A 20,560-nucleotide genomic window follows, 5' to 3' on the forward strand; every position below is an offset into this window, starting at 1 on the left:
CCATCGTGCCTGTGCCGGCTCTTTGAAAGAGCTATCCAATTGGTCCCACTCCCCCTGCCCTTTCCCCGTAGCCTTGCAAATTTTTCACCTTCAAGTATTTTTTAAATTTATTCGTTCATGGGATGTGGGCGTCGCTGGCGAGGCCGGCATTTATTGCCCATCCCTAATTGCCCTCGGGAAGGTGCTGTCTCTTTGAAAGTTATTATTGAATCTGCTTCCCTTTCAGGCAGCGCATTCCAGATCATAACAACTCGCTGAGAAAAATAATTTCTCCTCATCTCACCTCTGGTTCTTTTGCCAATTACCTTAAATCTGTGTCCTCTGGTCACCCACCCTTCTGCCACTCCTTATTTACTCTGTCAAAACCTGCATGATTTTGAACACCTCTATTAAATCTCCCCTTAACCTTCTCTACTCTAAGGAGAACAATCGCAGCTTCTCAATGTTGAAGGAGACTGCTCCCTGGGCTGTCCTAACACACGTACCTTGCTTTGGTGTTGGATCTGAGGTGTAGGAGCAGGTTGCACCAGAAGACACAGTGAAAGTTTACATGCTGTCTTAAAGTGGAAACAACAGCAGCCCAATGACAACAACTTGCATTTATATAGCGCCTTTAATGTAGTAAAACTTCCCAAGATTCTTCACAAGAGCGTCATCTGACAAAATTTGACACTGAGCCACATAAGGAGATATTAGGACAGATGACCAAAAGCTTGGTCAAAGAGGTAAGTTTTAAAGAGGAGAGAGAGAGGCGGAGAGGTTTAGGGAGGGAATTCCAGAGCTTGGGTCCTAGAAAGCTGAAGGCACGGCCACCAATGGTGGGGTGAAGGAAATTCGGGATGCACAAAAGGCCAGAATTGGAGGAACACAGAGCTCTCAGAAGGTTGTGGGGCTGGAGGAGGTTACAGAGATAGGGAGGGAGCGAGGCCATGGAGGGATTTGAAAACAAGGATGAGAATTTTCAAATCGAGGCGTTCCCGGACCGGGAGCCAATGTAGGTCAGCGAGCACAGCGGGGTGATGGGTGAACGGGACTTGGTGCGAGTTAGGATACGGGGCAGCAGAGTTTTGGACGAAGTTCGAGTTTATAGAGAGTGGAAGATGGGAGGCCGACCAGGAGAGCATTGGAATGCTCGAGTCTGGAGGTAACAAAGGCATGAGGGAGGGTTTCAGCAGCTGATGGGCTGAGGCGGGGCGGAGACAGAGACGGGCAACGTTACAGAAGTGGAAGTAGGCGGTCTTGGTGATGGAGAGGATATGGGGTCACAAACTCAGCTCAGGGTCAAATAGGATGCCGAGTATTGGAATGCAGTTTAAATTGTTACCAAGCAGTATATGAAGTATTACTTTATTAACTTGTTACTGTGTATAATACGTAAAGTTATAAGGGCTGCACATTTTAACTAACTATACAGCATATATTTGGGGATTTTAATATCAGTGAGATCAGGAATATTTTCTATAAGATTCTGAGGAATCAAGAAAAGGGTTGAGACTTGGCACATCTGTGTATTTGAGGGTGCGTTGCTTGCTAAAATAATGGATCTCTTGAGTCCAGCACAACCCAAATATTTTAGGCACTAAATGTGATTCATTCCAAAGCTAGGCATTTAATTATCTGCCTGTAAAGTGGCAGCCGTATCAACAGACTGAGAGGGGAGTCTTGTGATTTCCATGAATATATGCTGTCAAACTTTCATTTCTGGTTCTACTCCAAACTCAAGGGGAAATTGAAAGTGAAAATAGATTGGGAAATCTGCTAATTCATTGTGCAGGAATCTCAGGGGACAGGCACACAAATCATTCATTAAAAGTAGCGACGCAGGATAATAAGACCATAAAAAAAAGCAAACCAAGCACTGGGGTTAATTTCTGGAGGGGTAGAATTGAAAAGCAGAGAAGTTATGTTAAACTTGTATAGAACCTTGGTTAGACCACACTTGGAGTATTGTGCACAGCTCTGGTCTCCATATTATAGAAAGGATAGAGAGGCACTGGAGAAGGTGCAAAAAAGATTCACAAGGATGATACCAGAACTGAGAGGATATACTTATCAGGAAAGGCTGAACAGGCTGGGACTCTTCTCTCTCGAAAAGAGAAGGCTGAGGGGTGACCTGATAGAGGACTTTAAGATAATGATAGGGTTTCATAGGGTAGACGTAGAGAAAACGTTTCCACTTGTGGGGAGTCCAAAAGTAGACATCATAAATATAAGATAGGCACTAATAAATCCAATAGGGAATTCTGGAGAAACCTCTTCACCCAGAGAGTGGTGAGAATGTGGAACTCACTATCACAAGGAGTAGTTGAGGTGAATAGTGTAGATGTGTTTAAGGGGAAGCTCGATAAACACATGAGGGAGAAAGGAATAGAAGGATGTGCTGATAGGGTGAGATGGAGTAGGGGGGGGAGGAGGCTCGTGTGGAGCATAAACACCGGCATGGACCCGTTGGGCCGAATGGCCTGTTTCTGTGCTGTAGACTCGATGTCACTCTCAGGCACCGCAAAGCAGGATCCACAGTCTTTGTTTCAAATGAATTCTGTGTTTGTGTTGGGAGGAATTTAAGAAAGACATTTCTGACAAAAAAAATACTCACATAGCTCTGAATTGAAGGTTGTGTTAATATTGATATCAGTCCGGCTAGCGGCAATATACCTGGGCCTGAGGAAATTATTTTTTTTGAGGAAGGGTGGGCATTGCTAAACTAATTTTTAATTTGGGATAAGTCCACCAAGCTGCTCATACTTGTGGGAGAGTTTTACATTTTCCACTAATACATGAATCTTTCCATAGTAGTTATGAATAGTACCAAGATATTTAACCACAGATATGAACATTAAATTATATATGTAAATTAATTTTGTATCAGCCGTTTTTACATTTCCATCCCAATTGTAACAATTTATAATTTGAATAAGCCTCTTAGCTATACAGCTTAACATTCTCACAGTGCAGGTCTCTGCCTCTGCGATGCAAGGCTCTAATATAAATCAGAATATGAATTGTTTTGGAAAAAGAAGGATGGTTTCAGTATTGTGTTTCTTTTTCTAGTGTCTTTACATCACTCCCCTTTTCCTGCTCCTTTGTACATCTGATGTCTGATCAGTTTCAGTTTCCTTTCATCATCACACCATGATGCTTTTCATTGGGTGAGAGGGCCTGTTGCTGTTGCAACACAAGGAAATAAGTGTACAATATTTTTAAAGGGAGCAAACAGTGTGAGTGGGATATTGCAGAGTCTGCTCTTTCAACGGGGCTGCTGAGTACACTCAACGTTTCTGACTCAATTACTACTTGAATTATATGGTAAGCTAAAACTAGCTTCTATTGGTTACTTTAGTGAACAGTATTCTCCTGGTTATTTTAGTGAACAGTGTTCTCCTGGTTATTTTAGTGAACGGTGTTCTCCTGGTTATTTTAGTGAACGGTGTTCTCCTGGTTATTTTAGTGAACGGTGTTCTCCTGGTTATTTTAGTGAACGGTGTTCTCCTGGTTATTTTAGTGAACAGTGTTCTCCTGGTTATTTTAGTGAACGGTATTCTCCTGGTTACTTTAGTGAACAGTGTTCTCCTGGTTATTTTAGTGAACGGTGTTCTCCTGGTTATTTTAGTGAACGGTGTTCTCCTGGTTATTTTAGTGAACAGTATTCTCTTGGTTATTTTAGTGAACAGTGTTCTCCTGGTTATTTTAGTGAACAGTATTCTCCTGGTTATTTTAGTGAACAGTGTTCTCCTGGTTATTTTAGTGAACAGTATTCTCCTGGTTATTTTAGTGAACAGTATTCTCCTGGTTATTTTAGTGAACGGTGTTCTCCTGGTTATTTTAGTGAACAGTGTTCTCCTGGTTATTTTAGTGAACAGTGTTCTCCTGCTTATTTTAGTGAACAGTGTTCTTCTGGTTATTTTAGTGAACAGTATTCTCCTGGTTATTTTAGTGAACAGTGTTCTCCTGGTTATTTTAGTGAACAGTATTCTCTTGGTTATTTTAGTGAACAGTGTTCTCCTGGTTATTTTAGTGAACAGTGTTCTTCTGGTTATTTTAGTGAACAGTATTCTCCTGGTTATTTTAGTGAACGGTGTTCTTCTGGTTATTTTAGTGAACAGTATTCTCCTGGTTATTTTAGTGAACGGTGTTCTGGTTATTTTAGTGAACAGTATTCTCCTGGTTATTTTAGTGAACGGTGTTCTTCTGGTTATTTTAGTGAACAGTGTTCTCCTGGTTATTTTAGTGAACAGTGTTCTTCTGGTTATTTTAGTGAACAGTATTCTCCTGGTTATTTTAGTGAACAGTGTTCTTCTGGTTATTTTAGTGAACAGTATTCTCCTGGTTATTTTAGTGAACGGTGTTCTTCTGGTTATTTTAGTGAACAGTATTCTCCTGGTTATTTTAGTGAACGGTGTTCTTCTGGTTATTTTAGTGAACAGTGTTCTCCTGGTTATTTTAGTGAACGGTGTTCTTCTGGTTATTTTAGTGAACAGTATTCTCCTGGTTATTTTAGTGAACGGTGTTCTTCTGGTTATTTTAGTGAACAGTATTCTCCTGGTTATTTTAGTGAACAGTATTCTCCTGGTTATTTTAGTGAACAGTGTTCTCCTGGTTATTTTAGTGAACGGTGCTCTCCTGGTTATTTTAATGAACAGTGTTCTCCTGGTTATTTTAGTGAACAGTATTCTCCTGGTTATTTTAGTGAACAGTGTTCTCCTGGTTATTTTAGTGAACAGTATTCTCCTGGTTATTTTAGTGAACAGTGTTCTCCTGGTTATTTTAGTGAACAGTATTCTCCTGGTTATTTTAGTGAACTGTATTCTCCTGGTTATTTTAGTGAACGGTATTCTCCTGGTTATTTTAGTGAACGGTGTTCTCCTGGTTATTTTAGTGAACGGTGTTCTCCTGGTTATATTAGTGAACGGTATTCTCCTGGTTATTTTAGTGAACGGTATTCTCCTGGTTATTTTAGTGAACGGTGTTCTCCTGGTTATTTTAGTGAACGGTGTTCTCCTGGTTATTTTAGTGAACGGTATTCTCCTGGTTATATTAGTGAACGGTATTCTCCTGGTTATATTAGTGAACAGTGTTCTCCTGGTTATTTTTGTGAACAGTGTTCTCCTGGTTATTTTAGTGAACGGTATTCTCCTGGTTATTTTAGTGAACAGTGTTCTCCTGGTTATTTTAGTGAACAGTATTCTCCTGGTTATTTTAGTGAACGGTATTCTCCTGTTTATATTAGTGAACAGTGTTCTCCTGGTTATTTTTGTGAACAGTGTTCTCCTGGTTATTTTAGTGAATGGTATTCTCCTGGTTATTTTAGTGAACAGTATTCTCCTGGTTATATTAGTGAACAGTATTCTCCTGGTTATATTAGTGAACAGTGTTCTCCTGGTTATTTTAGTGAACGGTATTCTCCTGGTTATTTTAGTGAACAGTATTCTCCTGGTTATTTTAGTGAACGGTATTCTCCTGGTTATTTTTGTGAACAGTGTTCTCCTGGTTATTTTAGTGAACGGTATTCTCCTGGTTATTTTAGTGAACGGTATTCTCCTGGTTATTTTAGTGAACGGTGTTCTCCTGGTTATTTTTGTGAACAGTATTCTCCTGGTTATTTTAGTGAACGGTATTCTCCTGGTTATTTTAGTGAACAGTATTTTAGGTTATTTTAGTTGCACTTTTTTGATGGCACTAAAATCAAGGTTTTCTATCTGGCAGTCTAATGTTCAGATTACAACATTGCTGGAGACTTTTAGGCTGTAGTAAGAACAAATAAGTTTTATCTTTGGCTGAAGTTACTAGGTTTCTGTTAACTTCCATATACAGCTGTGAGAAAGAAAGGGTTTCTTTATGTCCCCCCCCCCCTCTCTCCTGTAGATCATATTTCCATTCACCAGTCTCCCACACAGAGGACTGCCAGGTCATCTTGTTCTCCCGCGTTCAGCCACTGCACCTCTAGAATCAGCTACTAGAAGGTGTGAGAGAGAGTAGGCTCAGGAATGAGTTCTTACTTATATTCCCTTTCCATCCTTTCGAGTGGGAATGCCTGGCTTCCTTTCAGTGACACGTCTCTCTAATAATACCGCTGAGATCACGTGTTCATTGTGTGGGAGGATTCTTTGGCCTGAACCACTCTGGCACAATGTGTTTTACTATCATGCACCAAATGAGTTTTTAAATCAACCTTTACAGTTAACCATTGGACGAATATAGTAGCACAGTGCACCAAATTAAAAGTTGTTTTTCGGTTAATTGAACGTAGAATCAAGAGGCATTGTTTAATTCAGTGCACGGCTCTAATTCTCTATATCATAATAAGTGGAGATTATATTAAAATAATTTTTTGGCGTACTTTCAAAAGCTGTAAAAGCCCTTGGCGCTCAGCCACAAATTGCAAATAATGGATATCTGGAATGAGGTAGTGCAGGAGTTCCCTGAGTGCACTTCACTCTCTAACCCTGGTGAGGGAGAGGGTTCCTCTGGGGAGTGCAGCCGGAGCCAAGTCCATGGGTGGCTCAGCTGTACAAGGGGGGAGGAGAAAGGTCAGGAGAGCAATAGTGATAGAGGATTCAATAGTTAGGGCAACAGACAGGCGTTTCTGCAGCCGCGAACGAGATTCCAGGATGGTATGTTGCCTCCCTGGTGCTAGGGTCAAAGATGTCACTGAGTGGCTGCAGAACATTCTGAAGGGAGAGGGTGAACAGCCAGAGGTCGTGGTCCATATCGGTACCAACGACATCGGTAGAAAGAGGGATGAGGTCCTGCAGGCAGATTTTAGGGAGCTAGGAAAAGAATAAAAAGCAGGACCTCAAAGGTAGTAATCTCAGGATTACTCCCGGTGCCACGCGCTAGTGAGTGTAGAAATAGGAGGATAGAGCAGATGAATGCGTGGCTGGAGAGATGGTGCAGGAGGGAGGGCTTTAGATTCCTGGGGCATTGGGACCGGTTCTGGGGGAGGTGGGACCTGTACAGGCCGAATGGGTTGCACCTCAACGGAGTTGGGACCAATGTCCTCGCGGGGAGGTTCACTAGTGCTGTGGGGGGGCGGGGGAGGGTTTAAACTAATTTGGCAAGCAGATAGGCACCAGGATGTAGCATTGGGAAGGAGAAACAAGATACACAAAGGATTGGGAGAGACAGATAGCACTAGAGTAAGAAATAGTACAGTATTAGATGGGATCAGACCAAGAGAGAGTACAAGAAGGTCTAAGATAGGTTTACAGTGCATGTGTGTAAACACACGAAACGAGTAAACAAGGTTGGAGAGCTGCGGTGCAATTAGCCACATGGGGATATGATGTTGTGGTGATAACAGAGACCTGGCTCAAAAAAGGTCAGGATTGGGTACTAAATATTCCTGGATACAAGGTGTTCAGGAAAGATAGGGAAGGGAAATAAGGAGGGGGAGTGGCAGTATTGATTAAGGAGAATATTGCAGAGCTGGAGAGAGAGGATGTCCTGGAGGGGTCAAGGACAGAATCTATTTGGTTCGAGTTAAGAAATAAAAGAGGTGCCATTACACTACTGGGTGTATTCTATAGGCCATCAACTAGTGGGAAGGAGATAGAAGAGCAAATTTACAGGGAAATTACAAATAGGTGCAAGAATCATAGAGTAGTGATAATGGGGGACTTCAACCATCCTAGTATAGACTGGGATAGTAATATAAGGGGCAAAGAGGGGGAGGAATTTTTGAAGTGTGTTCAGGAGAACTTTCTTGACCAGTACATTTCTGGCCCAACGAGGATGGAGGCATTGCTGGATCTGGTTCTGGGGAATGAGGTGGGTCAAGTGGAGCAAGTGTCAGTGGGGGAACATTTAGGGAACAGCGATCATAATATTGTACGGTTTAGATTAGCTATGGAAAAGGACTAGGAGCATTCTAGAGTAAAAATACTCAGTTGGAGGAGAGCCAATTTCAGTGGGTTAAGAACGGATCTGGCCTGGGTAAATTGGAATCAAAGATTGGCAGGCAAAACTGTAATTGAGCAATGGGCGGCCTTTAAGGAGGAGATGGTTCAGGTACAGTCTAGGCACATTGCCACAAGGGGGAAAGGTAGGGCAACTAAAGCCAGAGCTCTCTGGATGACAAAAGAGATGGAGAGTAAGATGAAGCAGAAAAAAGGGGCGAATGACAGATGTCAGGTTGATAACACAAGTGAGAACCAGGCTGAATATAGAAAGTTCAGAGAGGAAGTGATAAAGGAAATAAGAGGGGCAAAGAGAGAGTATGAGAATAGACTGGCGGCAAACATAAAAGGGAATACAAATATCTTCTATAGGCAAATAAACAGTAAACGGGTAGTCAGAGGAGGGGTGGGACCGATTAGGGACCAAAAAGGAGATCTAAGCATGGAGGCAGAGGGCATGGCGGTGGTACTAAATGAGTACTTTGCATCTGTCTTTACCAAGGAAGAAGATGCTGCCAGAGTCTCAGTAAAAGAGGAGGTAGTTGAGATACTGGATGGGCTAAACATTGTAAAAGAGGAGGTACTAGAAAGGCCGGCTGTGCTTAAAGTACAGATAAGTCACCCGGTCCGGATGGGATGCATCCTTGGTTGCTGAAGGAAGTAAGGGTGGAAATTGCGGAGGTACTGGCCATAATCTTCCAAACATCCTTAGATATGGGGGTGGTGCCAGAGGACTGGAGAATTGCAAATGTTACACCCTTGTTCAAAAAAGGGTGTAAGGATAAACCCAGCAACTACAGGCCAGTCAGTTTAACCTCAGTGGTGGGGAAAGTTTTAAAAATAATAATCTGGGACAGAATTAACAGTCACTTGGACAAGTGTGGATTGATTAGGGAAAGCCAGCACGGATTTGTTAAAGGCAAATCGTGTTTAACTAACTTGATTGATGAGGTAACAGAGAGGGTCGATGAGGGCAATGCGCTTGATGTTGTGTATATGGATTTTCAAAAGGCGTTTGATAAAGTGCCACATAATAGGCTTGTCATCAAAGTTGAAGTCCATGGAATAAAAGGGGCAGTGGCAGCATGGATACAAAATTGGCTAAGTGACAGGAAACAGAGAGTAGTGGTGAACGGTTGTTTTTCGGACTGGAGGGAGGTGTTCAGTGGTGTTCCCCAGGGGTTGGTGCTGGGACCACTGCTTTTCTTGATATATATTAATGGCTTGAACTTGAGTGTACAGGGCACAATTTCAAAATTTGCAGATGACACAAAACTTGAAAGGGTAGTAAACAATGAGGAGGATAGTGATAGACTTCAAGAGGATATAGACAGGCTGGTGGCATGGGCGGACACGTGGCAGATGAAATTTAACACAGAAAAGTGCAAAGTGATACATTTTGGTAGAAAGAAAGAAGAGAGGCAATATAAACTAAAGGTACAATTCTAAAAAGGCTTCAGGAACAGAGAGATCTGGGGGTATATGTGCACAAATCATTGAAGGTGGCAGGGCAGGTTGAGAAAGCAGTTAAAAAAGCATACGGGATTCTGGGCTTTATAAATAGAGGCATAGAGTACAAAAGCAAGGAAGTCATGATGAACCTTTATAAAACACTGGTTCGGCCACAACTGGAGTATTGTGTCCAGTTCTGGGCAACGCACTTTTGGAAAGATGTGAAGGCCTTAGAGAGGGTGCAGAAGAGATTTACTAGAATGATTCCAGGGATGAGGGACTTCAGTTACGTGGATAGACTGGAGAAGCTGGGGTTGTTCTCCTTGGAACAGAGAAGGTTGAGAGGAGATTTGATAGAGGTGTTCAAAATCATGAAGGATCTAGACAGAGTAGATAGAGAGAAACTGTTCCCATTGGCGGAAGGGTCAAGAACCAAAGGACATAGATTTAAGGTGATTGGCAAAAAAACCTTTTTTACGCAGCGAGTGGCTATAATCTGGAATGCACTGCCTGAGGGGGTGGTGGAGGCAGATTCAATCGTGGCCTTCAAAAGGGAACTGGATAAGTACTTGAAAGGAAAAAGTTTGCGGATGTACAGGGAAAGGGCGGGGGAGTGGGACTAGCTGGATTGCTCTTGCAGAGAGCTGGCACGGACTCGACAGGCCGAATGGCCTCCTTCTGTGCTGTAACCTTTCTATGATTCTAGGATAAATTACAGGTTGGACACTTGTTGAGGAGTTCAGGTAACATATACTGCCAAGTAATTTTTTATAATCACATCAATGTTTGTAGAATGACTTTATGCTTAAAGTGTATCCTTTCTGAACAGCCTTGCAAAATCCTTGATGTTTAAGTTTGTGACCTTTTTATAAAACAAGCAGCTCTCCTGTGGCTCATGGTCAGTCAGATACAATTATTATGTGTTATGCCAAGAAGATGATCAGAGATACTGACCTATTGGAATTGAGAGTAACCCTGGGACCTGAGGGCAATAGCAGTAGTGGCATGGAGTCGGAGGGTCTAACAGTACATCCCGGAGCCCCCCAGGTCCGGGGGTTCCCAACGTCTGGGAACACTGGGATAGATCCTGCAATCTCTGCGAGAGGGGTCCTGGGGTCTTGGGAGAATTGAAGAGGGAGAGTGCCTAGGTCAGGGAACATAGACGTGGTCCAGGGTTAAACAGCTCATGTTCTATTTAGGAAAATCCAATCTGTATAACCAGTGTTGGAGAAAAACATGTGGATCTTTGTTACTCCCATAACGTTCCAGCTGTTGAGGTCCGGTGACTGCTATTCTTTTGTGGATGATGCATCAGCCACGCATTTGTAGTTATTGATGGTCTTTTCACCCTTGTATGCTTCCAGTTTCCACTGATGCTTTGGAACTGGCCATTAGGAAATACATAAGACAAGCACAATTGATTTTCAGACTTTCCCATATTACCTTAATAAAATTTTACATCCCTTTGAAAGTATAAACGAACACATTGTCTTCTTCTACAGTCAAAAGGATGGAGAAAGTTCGGGTCGAGATCGTGAACCTCTTGTCAACCGAGCCGGCTGGCATTCCTGAAGCACAGCTATCTGTGGCCTACAGCAAGAAATATCGGCGAAACCTGAACCCGAGAGCCTATGGATTCAAATCCATCAAGGAGCTGATCAAGTCTATGGATGAAGTGCTGGTTCAGGTCTTCATACCAGGTGGCAGCAGCGTGATCAAACTAAAGTCCACACAAGCCTTTGGGACATTAAGAGCTGAAGAGAACAAATTTCAAGCAGCAATGCCAGACTCTGGACCAACTGCGCCCATTTCGAGTTTGGAATTTCTGAGCAAAAGTGCTGCAGGTCCTTGGGCGTTTCCATCAGCTCCACAACCACAAGGTACTTCAATTTTTAACATTCTCCCGTGTGAAACAGAAAAATAATATGCTGCTTGTCATAATGGGGTGAAGCCAGACTATGTGGCTTTATGATTAAAAGGAAAGTTATTGATAAATTAATCCCTTATTGAATATTAGACTTGTACCATCAGCTGGATTTTAAAGATTTTTTTTCCCCCGAATCCCCTTTGTTTTCCTGAGCCCCCTGACTTGTGATAGGATACTGTTCCATGGGTGCCATCAACCCCTCTGGCACTTTGCCCATTGCCCGTTCTTCCTGGGTACACGTTTGATGATGGAGAGAGGCCCAGTCCTGTCAGCACGAATGGCACTGTGCAGGAGGTAGCACTGGATAGTGACCTGGAATGGGAACTCTTCCTGATTTTTTTTTTCCATCCCCAGCCCAGAGGGAATCAGGCGAATTATAGATTCGCCACTACCACCGCACCAGCTGTCCAGATAAATGTGAGGTGATGCATTTTGGTAGATCGAATCGGGCCAGGACCTACTCCGTTAACGGTAGGGCATTGGGGAAAGTTATAGAACAAAGAGATCTAGGAGTACAGGTTCATAGCTCCTTGAAAGTGGAGTCACAGGTGGATAGGGTGGTGAAGAAGGCATTCAGCATGCTTGGTTTCATTGGTCAGAACATTGAATGCAGGAGTTGGGATGTCTTGTTGAAGTTGTACAAGACATTAGTAAGGCCACACTTGGAATACTGTGTACAGTTCTGGTCACCCTATTATAGAAAGGATATTATTAAACTAGAAAGAGTGCAGAAAAGATTTACTAGGATGCTACCGGGACTTGATGGTTTGACTTATAGGGAGAGGTTGGATAGACTGAGACTTTTTTCCCTGGAGAGTAGGAGGTTTAGGGGTGATCTTATAGAAGTCTATAAAATAATGAGGGGCATAGATAAGGTAGATAGTCAAAATCTTTTCCCAAAGGTAGGGGAGTCTATAACGAGGGGACATAGATTTAAGGTGAGGGGAGAGATACAAAAGGGTCCAGAGGGGCAATTTTTTCACTCAAAGGGTGGTGAGTGTCTGAAACGAGCTGCCAGAGGCAGTAATAGAGGCGGGTACAATTTTGTCTTTTAAAAAGCATTTGGACAGTTACATGGGTAAGATGGGTATAGAGGGATATGGGCCAAGTGCAGGCAATTGGGACTAGCTTAGTGGTATAAACTGGGCGACATGGACATGTTGGGCCGAAGGGCCTGTTTCCATGTTGTAAACTTCTATGATTCTATGATTCTATTAATCCCGATACCCCGGCATGGTCTAATGCACCTCGGCCTTTATGCCTTTATCCATTAGGCCAACAGGGGAAGCGATATTTTTTAACTTTCCTAAAACGTTTAGACTGTTGCATTATGACATTGCTCCTACCAATGAATATGGACCAGAAGTGTTGATATGGAATGTGCTTTCAAATCTTTGGATCTCTGACAAAGGTGGCTGAAAATGGGCAGCAGAGATCCACAAGGGCACCATGGCTTGTTTCATCTTTAGATTTTCCTTGCCTCCTTCGGGAGAATGTTCTTCCTCACCCCCCCTTCCTTCCCCTCACTTTCCTTCCTTACTTTCCCACCACCTACCTACCTTCCTTCCCTCTTTCCCTCCTTCCATCCCTCCTTGCCCCCTTCCTTCCCTCCTTTCCCCAAACGGGGTACAGTTTTTTATTGTTTAGTTGTACGAAAAAAAGTGGTCCTTTTGGTGAAAGTTGAATCCGGTGTTATGATGGTTAATGAGTTCAAGGGAAGTCTGCGAAACAAAGACTAATGGTTTCTTTTCCCTCATTTATCAGCCGGATGCACAGCTCCTGCAGCAATGTCTCAACTGAAGATGGCATCAGCAAATAACTTTCTGTGTCGCCCGGCACTATTGTCTTTGCCATGCAGCTTTGGTAGCACAAAACGCCGAACAGCCTCGCCGGCATTGTCGACAGCATCTTCAGAAGATGACTCTGAACAAAGCGGAGCCTCTGCAAAACTGAGAAGTTGTAAAGAGGAGGCAACATCGAAGAAAGAACCTGTGCCACTGTTCAATTCCAATGTGTGGGTGAATCCGGCTGAATCTTCCACCTTCGGTCAAAATATAGGTGGCCCGGGAAAGCCAAAACAACGTGCAGCTTCCCCCGCACTCTCAACAGTGTCTTCGGATGACTTTCCTGCATTGGATACGAAAATATCAAAAGAAAAACTGAGAAAGCTCAAAGAGGAGGAACTGCAGAAGACGAGGTCAATGCATCGATTCCCCAAAACTTACTACCAACACGTAAAGGAGGAACATAACTCTGTCATGCAGGTAGTTGAGATGTTGGCCATGGATCCTCTAGTGCACTCAGGAAGTAGGCAAGTCGGTTTGGACGATGTGAACCAGCGAATTGAAGAATTTATTCGCGCTCTAGCTGCTGAAGGAGAACATGTCACTGAAGAGAAGGTTTGTAGTAAATGAATAAAAGGAAGGTCTCTGAAAATAGAGAGATTAAACTGGCGTGTGTTAAAGTGAGAAGAGCATATACATATATAGACTTCTCTTCTATGCCAATGTTATACTGCCTTATTTGGCCGGCCTCCCACCTCCGTAAACTTGAGCTCATCCAAAACTGCTGCCCGTATCCTAACTCGCACCAAGTCCCGTTCTCCCATCACCCCCCTGTGCTCACTGACCTACATTGGCTCCCGGTCCGGCAACAGCACGATTTTAAAATTCTCATCCTCGTGTTCAGATCCCTCCGTGACCCTCGCCCCCCCCCTCCCTATCTCTGTAACCTCCTCCAGCCCTACAGCCCTCCGAGATCTCTTCGCTCCTCCAATTCTGGCCTCTTGCGCAGCCCCGATTTTAATCACTCCACCATTGGCGGCCGTGCCTTCAGCTGCCTCGGCCCTAAGCTCTGGAATTCCCTCCCTAAACCTCTCCGCTCTCCACCTCTCCTCCTTTAAGACATCCTTAAAACCCACCTCTGTGACCAAGCATCTGTCCTAATATCTCCTTATGCGGCTCGGTGTCAAATTTTGATTGATAATCGCTCCTGTGAAGCGCCTTGGGACGTTTTACTTACATTAAAAGCGCTATATAAATGCAAGTTTTTGTTGTTGGAAGTATACCAGGGAAAAAATTTGCCGTGTTTTGGGACGCAGAAACTACTATAGTATTTTAAAAATTATTTTTCTGTTTATTATATGTTGACTCCCTTCCCTATTCCCCAAACCAGTCTTCATGCACCATTCAGTCATCATTGTGTGGGCCAAAATACACTTACATTTCAAGGAATCCTGTCAGACAGCTTATCCGATCTGAGATGAGCTTCTGTTGACGAGCTGTATCATGTGACCATGGATGTTGAACTCTTATTTGCTGCTTCTATCAGTACAAAGTACAAGTTTAGATAAAAAATTGAACATAGACAAAAAATACATTTTGTCACATGTACAGATATATCTTTAATGTATTGAGATAAAAGGTAAATAAAAAAGCAGTAATAAAATGTGCAGATCCCTGCCAACTTTTCCCTCCAGTAACTAGGGAGTGAATGTTAGAACTTCAGCTTATAATAACTAAAAGTTTGTTCTCTCTCTCTCTCTCTCTCTCTCTCTCTCTCTCTCTCTCTCTCCTACCCCCCCTTTTTGTTTTACAGGTGTTGAATAGAGTTTGCAGACACTTCCGGACACAAAGCCTGAGGAACATCGGCATCTGGCCACCTTCCAAACTACCTGCCATTCACGAACTTCGCCGAACACAGCGAGAAATCACAATTTTTATTGAAGTAAGTGATAATTGTGCGGAATTCTCCTCCTGGGATGGAATTCCAGCAGGGCTGGACTTCTGTCCACCCCCTTCCTATCTGGCCCGGCCCCAAGTTAAAATGTCTCTTATTTCCCCCCCCCCCCCCCGCCCCCCAAAAATACTGATGGGAACTTACGAACTTTATTGGTGATGGCTTTATTCAGCTGTAGTGTTGTTTCCTCCTATAAATTGACTCCTGTTTTTTCTTCAAGCCTTAATGTGCTGCAAGATGTTTTTTTTAAAAAAAAACAAAGCAAAATAATGTTTTCTAATTTCATATTTTAAGGCTTTTGAGAATATCCGGTGCGTCTGCACTCTTTATGAGCTGAATCAGTGCCTGGCAGCACTGAAGGACAAGCAGAACTTTGAAGAGTTAAATCTTGGCCCTTTATGCAAGCAGCCTCTCGTGCACAGGATGTTCAAAGTGCCCCAGTCACTGAAGGATGAGGATATATTTGAAATTGAGACGGTGGATATTTTACAGGTACAGTGCGTAGCATCTTTAATCGGTATGGGGGTGGGTGTTATCTACCCAAATGGGGATCGTGTTTATGATGAGACTAGTTTCACTCCCCTAGACTTGAGAGTGATAAATCCTTTTGTTACAGTGAAATAGCGCATTCTTACAACTTCAAAAAATGTGTAGATTTTTAAGATTTGTTTTTGTGGTGTGAGCTCTATTGCTGATGGTTACTTGTAGCAGTAGGAGCTGGGTAAAGCTGGGTGAAGTGAGGTTTTCGTAAGATTTTCATGAAGATTTTCCTAATTCTTAATTCTGTCATCCTGGACCTTGCATTGAAAGGACAGGGAGGTAACTCATTTGTAGGCTTTCTCCGCTGCTGTTACCGTTCTGGCTGCACCACAGCAGCTCAGGGATGCTTAACCATTTTAATCCCTTCTCCCCTCCAACACCGATCCCTCCATTGAACAGGGAAACATCTGGTCTCTGCTTACAGCTGTACAGCTGAAATCAGTTTGAATCAATCCGATGTGCGTTGCTTACTGTCTTGTGCGTTCACATTTAAAAAGGAATGATTACACAAATAGCTGCAAAGAGTTGCCAGGTTCCGCAAGTCTTGCAGCGTTGCTGTTTTCGTTTTGGAATGAGAACTCTGATTCTCATCAGTAAACTCTCCACGTCAGTAGTGTGATAGACAATTTGTAGCATCGTGTCTCTGAGCTGTGTTTGAACCCGACACAGATTATAATGAGATGGAAGCTCTCTGCTCGTCGTAACGATCCTGCGTGAAATGAATTTGGTCTCGGCCAATTCCCAGTGTTTGTGGGCCCACGTAGGGCTGAAGTCATCGAATGAAGTATATAATTGCTATGGATATGTAAAACAGGAATTGCGAAGGGCTGCCAAATGTGATCTGTATTCCACAATTGGTTAGGCAACCTGCAAACAAGGTCAGGGAAACCTCACCCACTTCTCCTGAAAGCATTGACCATTTGCTTCCATGCAGGGTCACTTGAGGGTCACCACGCCCAACTGGTGCTGGTCAATGTGGCCGTTCATCTCAGGGTTATCACGAGCCGGACCTCACCCCACGCTCATGCACCTGCGCTTCCTGCAAGAGTCACGGGGTAACGATCAGGAGCCCGAGCTGATTTCCTCCTCCCCACCCACCTCGCCTAGCTCAGGGACGCAGAGCCTGATTGCAAGCAGCCCTATCCCTGCTCTGGGTGAGGTCAGCACAGACCAGGGACCATATAGTGAAAGTATTTAAATTGCGGGTTTTCCGCAATGGTCATTACAAAGCGATGCCATCTGTTACCACCTCCTTGAAGATTAGAGAATGTAATGGAATTAAAATCTGCGTATAAAAGTACGGAGTCTCCTGTTTGTAAATGTACGCCGGATTGCTTACTCTCTGTTTCATTGTCATTATAAATAGTCGCAGATATTCATTTACTTTTTTCCTTCCCCAGAGTCTCCGTGCATATAAAAAATCCAACAAAGCTCAAAAAATAGATTTGGCTGATTTTATAAAATACTTAGCAGATCAGTATCACTGCGACTCGCCTTACGAGCTTGGAATCAGAATTACTAGCATTGGACTTCTAATATCAGTAAGCTCCTTTCATTTTATTTTGCTAAGTGATTTTTGTTCCAGTTGGTAATATTTCTTTTTTTCCACCCCTCTTCATTTTTGCCCCCTTTTCATCTCTACTCCGTTGAAGATGCCGATTCGTAATTGGGGTCCAGTTCTACAGGTGTCACCAGCCCTCTGGTAACTGTTAAAGTGGCTGCTTTGTGCGGGGCCAGACAGTAAATGTGAGCGAGCTGTTCAGCTGCAGTGGGCATAACAGTCGAACCCGAATCTGTCCTCCCCCTGACCCCACTTCCAGCAGGGGCCGATGGGTCTTCATCGGGAGCAGCGATCACCCTCGGCTACGGCCAGTTGCAGCTGCTTCACTGCTGCTCTGACTGAGATCAGCTGACTTTAGCGAGTCTTGGATCTCCTGCTCTTTATGGCCGAGTGCTGTCAAGGGGCGAACGGTCCCAACTTGGAAGGTGAACGCTGAACAATCCTGCTGTTTATATTGAGTATTTTCTACCTTTTAATCTTTTGGGGGGGGGGGGAGGGAGGGGTTTAGATGATTTTAAATTGCTTGGTGCTTCATGCCGCTTTAAGTTGTTAACTGAGCAACCTCCATAAAATGACTGCCTTATAATCAATTCCATCTATCTGTGGAAACAAAAGCAAAGATTGCCGCTGACCTTTCTCCTTGATTAACAAATTTATCTAGTTTTTTTTTAGATGCATTATACTATGGCACAACAGTAAAGGGCAGAGGTTTCTGTAACATGTTAATGTTTTGGGGAGCGGCCCTCTGTCAGCACTGACTCTTGAGTTCTGACAAAGTCTTTCTACTCGAAACACGAAGCTGTGTTTTCTCTTTTCAGTTGCTGGCAGACTCTGCTGTGTATTCCCAGCGATCTCTGCTTTTATTGCAGTGTGTAAGATCAAATTGTTTGTCAGCTCTCCTTCAGGCAAGGAATGATTGGTTAAAGGAGACTTAAAAAGAAAGCCAAAAAAAAAAAACCCCAGGTCTGCTAGAGACCCCATCATTGGATGAATGTTTTCTTCAGTCTGATACTGTACTTTTCAAAATTGAACAGGAGACTTTAATGACTCTTGAATTCTGAACCCTAGGTTGTGCAGTGATTGTAAAATTATGACTTTTTGCAACTGGTGCCGTTTTGTACAGTAATTCCCCTACTACAACAACTTGCATTTATATAGCGCCTTTAACATAGTAAAACGTCCCGAGGCGCTTCACAGGAGCGATTATCAGACAAAATTTGTCACCGAGCCACATAAGGGGACAGTAGGTTTTGAGAAGTGTTTTAAAGGAAGAGAGAGGGGTTTCGGGAGGGAATTCCAGACCTTAGGGTCTAGGCAGCTAAAGACACGGCAGCCACTGGTGGTCTACAGTTACTCTATAGTGTTACAGCACAGAAACAGGCCATTCAGCCCATCTTGTCTATGCTCCACACGAGCCTCCTCCCTCCCCTCTTCATCTCACCCTATCAGGATACCCTTCTATTATTTTCTCCCTCATGTGCTTATCTAGCTTCTCCTTAAATGCACCTTATCGATGTCTATAGTTCCTCAGTGAGTTATGTGTCTGTCGTTACTCCCTGCACTATCTCACTATAGATACTTCACATCCCTCTCTCTGCGATGCTCCCTGCACACTCTATGTAAACTTGCTCATTGGACATTTTTTCCACCTCTCCATATTGTGCACTGTCCTTATTTCATTCACCGCTCAACATCTAAAGTCACTCAGCACGGAAGCCTAGAAATTACTGTTTAAAATGAACAGGTTACAACAGAATGAACAGAAGAAGGGACGATGGAGATGGTCACTGCAGACCACGCTGGTTGTACCACAGCTCCCTGGCAGGAGTGAGAAGTTAGAATCTGCACCGTCAGCTGGGGAATAGTTTGTTGCTGGGGGAGATGGAGAGGGAGAGGGGGTCGAGGAGAAAGGGGAGAAGAAATCCCCGAAAGTGGAGAAAAGGAATTAAAAGGGCTACTAAATTTGTTCTCTTGATATGTTAAAACTTTGTTGAACAGTCACTGATGAAGGCTATAAGCACAGAACGAAACGCCATGGATCAGGCGAGAAATCGAGTTCAGAGGGAAATCGAGGAGGAAATGAGCAATCGGATGAACAAAATTAAGAAGAATCTGCTCGACCCCGCCAGTGGACCACAGCTGTACTCTACCGGTGGATGCATGCATCTCCGTAAGCAATATGCCTCTATCACAGCAGCAGAGGCAGTCCTTCAGGTGTTCATGAATGCACACGGAGTTTTCAATGAGAAAATGACCAAGGTAGGCAATATATATTTTTCTAGGGTTGTAATATCATTTCATATGTATAAATAAAATATAGTAAACAGTGGCTGGAGTTTATTGTCAATACACAAACCTTACAGGGGGGAGGAGGTGAGAGGAATGGATTGAGTTTTGTTGGGTGTAAGTTGACTCAGAATCTTCAGTTAACTTTGCCATTTCTCCCCGTGTACCTCGACTTTGTAAATACATCACCTGCCAAGTGCTTCTGTTTTTTTTATTTAAACCGTTTAATCTGCTGCATTGGGATGTATAAAACCGTTTAATCTGCTGCATTGGGATGTATAAAGTGGGCATCTGGTCCCATGCATTTATTTTCTCCTCCGCCGATTGGTAAACAATCAGTTACAGGCAATGGGACATTATCTAACAGCCATTTGAAGCAGAATATTTAGAGACAGGGCAGGCTTGAAAATGGTGCGTGATCTCTGGATAACGTATCTTGTCAAGAGATAACTACACATGTGGGAGACTTTTCCGACCCACTTAAGCACTGTTGAGTTAAATTTTAATATCCATTTTTAGTAATTTACTTTTAAAGATTAGTCATAAAAGAAAACGAAACTATGTCCAATGAGAGTGTGTGCAGTAATGGGATCAAGAATATCTGAGTTTTTGTTGGACTCTTGATGGTAACTAGTACCAACCACTCACTGTGGTTATCTTACCGCGGTTATCTTTTAGCACAAGTGCTGTGCCAATATTTTTGTAACACGGTACCAAAATTATAATGCTGCCAGTGCTAGCCCAATCTTGATCAGGCAGCCTGGCTTGCATTGGCATTAACTGTTTTTGCATGCGTTTTGCTTCACGCCATCTAACTGCAAAGCCTCCCTTTCATTTAGCTTCCTATAATGCCATTCTATTTTCTACAGATTGAAATGAGCTGATTTGGCCAGTAGCTTTTCTCACACCGATAGTACACCGGCAGTACGGGCGAGTGGTAAATGCATCTGATGCATGAGTCTGAACATGGGTGCAATTCTGTCACCCCTTCCATAGTGCTGCAAGCAGCTGGTGCAATTACTTTCTTCCAACTTGGACCACTGTATTATTGAACTGGACTGGCAAGTGCAACAACATCTTGCATTTATACAACGCCTTTAATGTAGAAAAACGTCCCAAGCTGCTTCGCAGAGACGTAAACAATTAAATTGACACCGAGCC

The 20,560-nt window shown here is 43.3% G+C and overlaps 1 protein-coding gene across 3 annotated transcripts in view; it reads left to right on the plus strand.

Moving 5' to 3' along the window:
- wu:fj29h11 (uncharacterized) overlaps positions 1-20,560 on the plus strand; it is a 120,199-nt gene that overhangs the window by 16,874 nt on the left and 82,765 nt on the right. For 2 of the 3 annotated variants that reach the window (XM_068003837.1, XM_068003838.1), the window contains exons 6-11: positions 10,850-11,227; positions 13,039-13,673; positions 14,872-15,000; positions 15,307-15,504; positions 16,953-17,093; positions 19,112-19,372. In XM_068003837.1, coding sequence (XP_067859938.1) covers positions 10,850-11,227; positions 13,039-13,673; positions 14,872-15,000; positions 15,307-15,504; positions 16,953-17,093; positions 19,112-19,372 — 1,742 coding nt within the window. Of the gene's footprint in view, positions 1-3,227; positions 3,307-10,849; positions 11,228-13,038; positions 13,674-14,871; positions 15,001-15,306; positions 15,505-16,952; positions 17,094-19,111; positions 19,373-20,560 lie in introns of those variants that run through there. The other variant, XM_068003839.1, reaches the window with a different exon arrangement.

The sequence above is a fragment of the Heptranchias perlo genome, chromosome 23, assembly GCF_035084215.1.
Source record: "Heptranchias perlo isolate sHepPer1 chromosome 23, sHepPer1.hap1, whole genome shotgun sequence".
Taxonomy (NCBI): domain Eukaryota; kingdom Metazoa; phylum Chordata; class Chondrichthyes; order Hexanchiformes; family Hexanchidae; genus Heptranchias; species Heptranchias perlo.